The 7495-nt window shown below is 46.2% G+C and overlaps 1 protein-coding gene across 4 annotated transcripts; it reads left to right on the plus strand.

Annotated features, from left to right (window-relative positions):
- Positions 1-2609: 2609 nt before the first annotated feature.
- Positions 2610-6604, plus strand: TXNDC2 (thioredoxin domain containing 2). Of its 4 annotated transcripts, none has more exons than XM_040479411.1 (2): positions 2610-4270; positions 4817-6604. In XM_040479411.1, the coding sequence occupies exons 1-2, from the start codon at positions 4171-4173 to the stop codon at positions 6430-6432; spliced, it is 1716 nt and encodes a 571-aa protein (XP_040335345.1). In that variant the 5' UTR covers positions 2610-4170; the 3' UTR covers positions 6433-6604. The 4 variants fall into 4 exon arrangements, with proteins under 4 accessions (XP_040335345.1, XP_040335346.1, XP_040335344.1 ...); XM_040479412.1 differs by having other exon boundaries at positions 2610-4258; XM_040479410.1 differs by lacking the exon at positions 2610-4270 and having other exon boundaries at positions 4631-5404; positions 5450-6604.
- The last annotated feature ends 891 nt before the right edge of the window (positions 6605-7495 follow it).

Consider the following 7495-nt stretch of genomic DNA (forward strand, 5'->3'; position numbering starts at 1 on the left):
GTGATGAATAATAACACTCATTTGTCAAACATAGAGGACTCCACAGCACAGAGTGAACCTTAATGTATGCAAATTTGGAAAAAAATTCAGTCCAGAGGGTAGGGGATCCCAGAAAGAAATGCAGAATGTGACAAAAGAAAATACCTACTACAAATGTATGGCATAATTTCATTGAAGGGGTGGGGGGGGGGGGGAAGAGGCCGACCTAAGTAACTTTGGAAATGACTAGAAACGATAAGCCTATAAAGACAAAAGGAACCGTACAAAAGCGCTGTGTTCTAGGTGATGAAGCTGTTTACCATGGAGGGACAGGTTAACCATTCTGGAACCATTATATGTGTCTACTGGAATTGGACAAATAAATAAATGAGTGGCAGACAGTGGGGACCAAGTCACTTTTGGAATAGAAGTTTACAGACAAGCTTGGGGGAAAGGCTACAATGAACCATGTGGTACTGAATTAAAGTCAAGGACATCAATATGAACTCATAGTTCGCTTAATACAGATACCGATATAGAAATAGCAATAAATGTGTGTGTGTGTGCACAGGTTAGTTACATCTATATCCAGTTCCTAGTTATGCTCACTGAGTCTAAAGGCAATGACACCCAGTATCAACAAGCACACCCAGCTCAGATTTTGTTTTCTAAATACCATTCTCCAATAAAAGGAAGCAGGGCTCATTAAAGAAATGGACGATTCTAGGGATATGGCAGTGAATCTATAGAACGAGCCTGGAGCATCTTGTAGTTCCAGAAGGCAAGGACATGCTCAACAAACAAAACTACAGGTGTGTGTAAATCAAAAGGACACGGGAGCCAACTGAAAGTTCTCAGTGGTCAAAGCTGGGAGGATGTGAGCAACAAATAAAGTTCACAGTACTGGATTATAACCCAAGGTATAAAACAAATGTCCATGAGTCGACACTAACGTAAATAAATGAATGGAATAAATAAATGGAGGATGGGAGAGACAAACCTCCCAAACAGAAAAATTCCAAATAAAATTATGTAGATACCCCTCCCTCAAGGAGATGGAGCATAATCCCCACCCCAAGTATGGGACTCGAACCCATGAACGATGAGATCATGACCTGAGCTGAAGTCGGACGTTTAACTGACTGAGCCACCCAGGTGCCCCTCTAGAATTGTATTCTTAGAAAATAATTAAGAATATGTGAACATATTTATCTATAAATCCTTATTGTTATATTGCTTACACCGGCAAATAATAAAAACAACCTTTATATCCATCAATATGAAATGATTTAAGTAAATTGTAGTTCATCCTTTAAAAAGAACATTAGTCAATCATTAAAAATGATTATACAGGGCGGGGATTGGACAACTATGTCCTTTGGCCACCTGCCTGTTTTTGTAAATAAAGTTTTATTATGACACAGCCATGCCCATGTCTATGGCTGCCATATTAGTTTGCTAGGGCTGTTGTACCACTGACTGGGTGGCTTAAACAACAGAAATGTATGTCTCACTGTTCTGGAGGTTCAAAATCCAAAAGAGAGGATTCAAAATATATTCTTCCATGAAAAGGATTACGGTAGTATAAATCCAAGAAAGACAAGAATATACATCACCGTATTGATAACGGTGATCCTTGAAGGTTGGCACTTTGAGTGCCAATCTTATTCTTATTTTTTTATGCGTGTGTTTCCTCACGTTTGTATCATGAATATGTATTATTTTTGTAATTGTAAAACCAAAAAGTTGTGCCAGCCTAGTGTGTAAAAACTAGACTGTCGTGTCGTCATTGCGAGCGTGGGGTAGAAATGAATTTCCATGCAGTGTTTATTCCAACTTCTAGTGTGGCTCCCTGAACTACAGAGGCTGGAAATCTGAAGACCACATTTTTTGGCCTCCCCTAGGGTTCTGGATACAAAACCGATTCCACCAGTAGATGGACCTGCATGCGAAGGAAGCCATCATCTTGCAACTTTGTCCTCTCTCTGCCCTAGCTTTCTAGTTCAGCCCTAGTTTTAAGCTGAGAGGGAGTTGGAGCGGTGGCTCTCTCACCCTTGGTTGGCAGCTGGAACAGAAAGTTCTTGAAGTCAACCATTTTAGCGGCAACTTTCCGATTCCTGCCTTCCTGATATCATGAAGGTCGCACCCCCTGGCAGGCCAGGTCTGCAGCCCTGCTCATTTTTCTAGGAATTATTCCAGGATATCTAGCCCAAAGGCAGCCTTTCCAGCTATGTTATAATTAAATAAATCTTTCTATGCCTAGAATAGCTGATTTATTGTTTCCCTCACAGAACCACAACTGACATAAGGGTTCAGGAGCAATTTGGGGGCCAGCTTGTGCTAAAGGAGAAAATACATTTTATTTTATTTATTTTTTTAATTTTATTATTATTTTTTTAAAATTTATTTTTGGGACAGAGAGAGACAGAGCATGAACGGGGGAGGGGCAGAGAGAGAGGGAGACACAGAATCGGAAACAGGCTCCAGGCTCCGAGCCATCAGCCCAGAACCCGACGCGGGGCTCGAACTCACAGACCGCAAGATCGTGACCTGGCTGAAGTCGGACGCTTAACCGACTGCGCCACCCAGGCGCCCCAGGAGAAAATACATTTTAAGGGAAAAAGATACATTTTATGACAAGTTGGATGAAAATGATTCAGAGGCGTTGATATTTCCGGTTGCTTGGAATCCATCTGAATTTCAGACTGAAGAGGAGAAATAATTCGAACAACTCTGCCAAACCTAAAACACAGCTCAGGTCCTCAGGTCCCCAAGTATAAATGTACCATGGTCACAGATCTCCTCACTTTCATGAAGAAGTGCAAATATACTATGGCTTTAAAATTGTCCTACAGTGGATCTCCTTCCTCCACGAGCCTTGTCTCGATGGGGATTCGAGGAGTGAGGGGCAGGAATTCAATCTGCCTGCTTGCGGACTTTCAGCCTGATGCACGCTTTCTCATTCTGGTAGCAGCTCAGTCTTTCCAATTCCTCCCCTTTCTCCACAATATCTGGGTGCACAGGGCTGTGCAGCCCAGTCGTGGCCCGGCCCTCTGGCTCCGATTCTGCATGTAAAGTGGCTACTCTGGCCTGCTGCCTCGGCTAAGGACTGCTGAGGACCACCGGGCCCATCTAGGGGTTGGGGCACCGTGCTCTCACCCACTGGTTGAACCTGTCACTCCAGTCGTTGCCCTCTCATCACAAATCCCCCTTCATAGTGGCTTCTCGCTTCTTCCTCGAGGCCCCTATAGGTCTGCCGGTCTTCGCGGGACGCTCGCATCCCCAGCACTGGCTGTGCAGGATTTCCAGATCCCTGGCATGGGTACAGCAGGCTGTGGGGCCAGGAGCCTGCGCCAGGCCCAAGAATCCAGTCACACCCTCTGCCAGTGACCCACGCTGCCATGTCGATGAGGAGTCCATGTGAATGTGGGTGTTTCCTGGCCTCCCCAATGGAGCCCAGGCAAATACTCCTCTGCTGTCAGCTTTCCTCTGAACACATCTATGTACCTGTTCTCTTGGCTCCCCATCTATTGGGATGGAAGGTGTGACGTTTTCACTTCTCAGGAAATTTCTCTGCGTCATAATCTACTCCCTTCCAAATAGTCAAATCGAACACCTGACGGTCAGGCAGGACTTTGTAGAGGAGGGTAACGTGATTAGGAGGAAACACTTAGATGGTTAGGGCGGGTGAGTCAGAAAGGGACAGCTGGAGCCGGAGAGTCCTAGAGGAAGGTTGTAGGAAAGGTGGTTTCGAGTTACCATGCTGGGCAGGGATTTGGCAAACGGCACAGTTCAGCGTAGTGTTCAGGGAGCAGGCTTGGAACCCGCCCATCTCCTGGCTTTGTGACCTTGAGCAAGTTACATAACTTCTCCAGGGCTCAATATTCTTGTTTGCAAGGCGGGGATCATAATGGTACTTACCTCAGTGGTTTGTTGTGTTATAGGAAATAATGCCTATGAATGCACATCAGGCACTGGGCACAGCCTAACACACGGCACGGCCACCATAACCAAGGCTGTCACGAGACTCTCGAATACTACTGCTCTGAGTACAAAGAGGGAAAGCCAGCCGTGAGTACCACCCGAATGCAAGTCGTTACTCATATTATGATGTCAGGCAGGAGAGGCTGGAGAAAGTTGGAGGGTACAGCCTCGTCTCCACTCTGAGGCACGTGTGAAGTCTGAGTGGATATGGACAAGGAACAGGAAGTGGAAAGTGACAGAGCTGGAACCCCGGAAGTTCCGAACATGAGTCCAGAGAAACAAGAAGCAGATCAAGGTGATGCTGATGGCGGGAGGGGGGGGTAGGGGTGCGGGGGCGGGGGGGGGAGGTCACCTTAGGGACCTACGTGCTCAAGGAGCAGACAGCAGTATTGAAGCAGAGAAAAGATGTAGTTTAAAAAAAAACAACTCGGGGCGCTTGGGTGGCTCAGTCGGTTGAGCGTCTGATTTCGGCTCAGGTCATGATCTCACAGCTCATGAGTTCGAGCCCCACGTCGGGCTCTGTGCTGACAGCTCAGAGCCTGGAGCCTGCTTCTGCTTCTGTGTCTCCTTCTCTCTCTGCCCTAAACCACTCGCAGTCTGTCTCTGTCAAAAATAAATAAACATTAAAAAGAAATTAAAAAAAAAAAAACAAAAAAACCAACTCTACCAAAAGATACGCGTAATCACATGCCGCTTGGCCTTCTGTTGAATGTGATTTTTCACAGTGATGCGTCATTCACAAAACTACATTTGTGGGCTCTAACCATGGCATTGGTCTTCCCTGGAGTACGTGATAAGAATTTTTGTTGTTGTTTCTTCTCTTGCATTTTTACTTATTTACTTTTTTGTTCAGAAAGTCCATTATTACAGGGCCTGTCCAACCACGTGACTCCCCTGGTCCCAGAATTCTTGGACACAGCACACATCCAGGAGAAGGCCTCGGCTTCGGAGGCCGACAACATACAACACATGCCTGCAAAGCAATCCAAAGGTCCACAGCTCAAGGTCATATTCCCACCGGCACAGGGCGGTAACATCTTCAATTTCTCAGCAATGACCATGCAACCCAAGCAGGCTGGCACCCCCAGTTTTTCAGCAAAAATCATCCCTCGTGAGCAGGGCAGTATCCCCAATTCTTTAGCAAAAATGATCCTGCCCAGGCAGGCTGATACCCCCAATTCTCCAGAAAAAATGATCCCGCTCAAGCAAGCTGGCATCTCCAATCCCTTAGCAAAACCCATTCCACCCAAACAGGCTAACATCCCAAGTTTCTCAGCAAAATCCATCTCACCCAAGCAGGTTGACACCCCCAGGTTTTCAGCAAAAATCATCCAACCCAAGCATGGCAGTATCCCCAGTTCTTCAGCAAAAATGATCCTGCCCCAGCATGGCAATGCCCTTAATTTCCCAACCAAAATCACCCCACCCAAACAGGCTGATATCCCCAATTCCCCAGCAAAAACCACCCCACTCAAACAGGCTTGTACCCCCAATTCCCCAGCAAAAACCATCCCACCCAAGCAGACTGACACCCCACATTTTTCAGGAAAAGTCATTCTACCCAAGGAGAGTGATACCCCCAATCCCTCAGAAGAAAGGATCCCACCCAAGCAGGCTGATAGCTCCAATTCTTCAGAAAAAATTATTGCACCCAAGCACGGTGACACCCCCAGTTCCTCAGAAAAAACCACCCTGCTGCAGGAGGATGGAATGTCTACTTCCTTAGAAAAAAACATCCCACCCAAGCAGGATAACATCCCCATGTCCCCAGCCAAAACCATCCTGTCTAAGAAGGGCAAGAGTCCCAAGTTCTTAGCAAAATCCATTCTGCCCAAAGAGGCCAACACCCCTAAGTTCTCAGCAAAACCTTTCCTGTCTAAACAGATCAACAGCCCCAAGCTATTAGTGAAATCTACCCTGTCCAAACACATCCCCATCCCCAAGTCCTCAGAAGAAAACATCCTGCCCAGAGAGGGTGACACCAAGTGCTCAGAAGACAGCATCCAGCCCAGAGAGGGTGACACCAATTGCTCAGAAGACAGCATCCAGCCTAAGGAAGGTGATATCCCCAAGTCCTCAAAAGAAGCCATCCTGCCCATAGAAGGAGACGTCCTGAAGGCATCAGGGTCAATGGAGCTTCTGGAAGTGGACTTGGTGAAGATGATCCTAAGCAAGGAGGACTTCGAGTTGGCGCTCAAGGAGGCTGGGGAGAGGCTGGTGGCCGTGGACTTCTCAGCCACGTGGTGTGGGCCCTGCAGGACCATCAAGCCCCTTTTCCATTCCTTGTCTGTCAAGTACGAGGACGTGGTGTTCCTGGAAGTGGATGCTGATGAGTGTGATGAGCTGGTGAAGGACCTTGAGATCATGTGCATCCCAACCTTTCAGTTTTATAAGAAAGAAGAAAAGGTGGGCGAATTTTGCGGCGCCGTTACAGAAAAACTCGAAGCGATCATTGCAGAGTTAAAGTAATTGTGGATTCTGAAAGCATTGTAGACAGTCGGCTCGTGATAGTTTGTGATTGCTTTTTTATTTACCAAAAAAGGTGAGGTGTAACAAAAGTGTATGTCTGAATGGCCCCCTGCTCATAAATTATTAAGTATTAACTCCACCTTTTTGAAAAGTGGTAAAGCACTGAAGCCTACTGTGACCATGTTTTCATTGGTAGGAAAGGGTGATAGTAAAGTTTCCTTTGGTGGAGATTGGGAGTCCACCTCTCTCGTATTTTTGTATTGTGATTTGTTTGGGAACTCACCCTTGGAAATCCAGCTCATTTGGTGTTTGTGGCAACAGTGGAAATTTAGACAGTTCTTCCGGACAAGTACATGATTGAAAGATGAGTGGAGACTTCTTTTCTCATGCTCACATATCTTTTGGGGTTTCTGATAGGATACTTTGGGAAATACAGAATTTGAAAGATCCACAGATCATACCTAACCTCCTCTGGGTGCAGGGAGTGCTCTGGAGGACTCTGGAAATCCCATGGCTTCACCCAGCCCGCGTGGGATTCGTGGCTGGCACAGCCAAGCTCAAAGCTAGCTTCCCAGATCTCAAGTGCAGGCCTTTTTCTACTAATCACGCCCACAAAAACCTCGACAGAGCCCAAAGCTTCTGGTTTCTCAGACCGAGCACTTTATTACTCAGGTCAAAGTCAGGGTGATCCTCAGTGCCATTATGACATCAGCTCCCCGGTGGCAGATTTCTTACTTTGTCTCCTGGTAACTGGGTTTCTAAAACCTGCTCCCAGATGTCTCAGAGCCCAAAGGCCCAGGTCTGGGTCACAGATGGTGGCTTGGTCCAGAGTTTTGTGTTTACAAAAGAAAAATGTGTATGGGATACGTACACCTATACTAGCAAATATTTAATGTATACGATTTGATGAGTTTGGACATATGCACGGACTTATGATATTACCACAATCAAGATAATAAACATACCCATCGCTTCCAGAGGTTTCCTTGTATGTCGTCTTTTTTGTTGTGGTGGTGGTGGTGATGGTAAGAGCACATAATATGAGGTCTAACCTCTTAACAAA

Source organism: Herpailurus yagouaroundi, unplaced genomic scaffold (assembly GCF_014898765.1).
Source record: "Herpailurus yagouaroundi ecotype Mexico unplaced genomic scaffold, PumYag 142, whole genome shotgun sequence".
NCBI classification, from domain to species: Eukaryota; Metazoa; Chordata; class Mammalia; order Carnivora; family Felidae; genus Herpailurus; species Herpailurus yagouaroundi.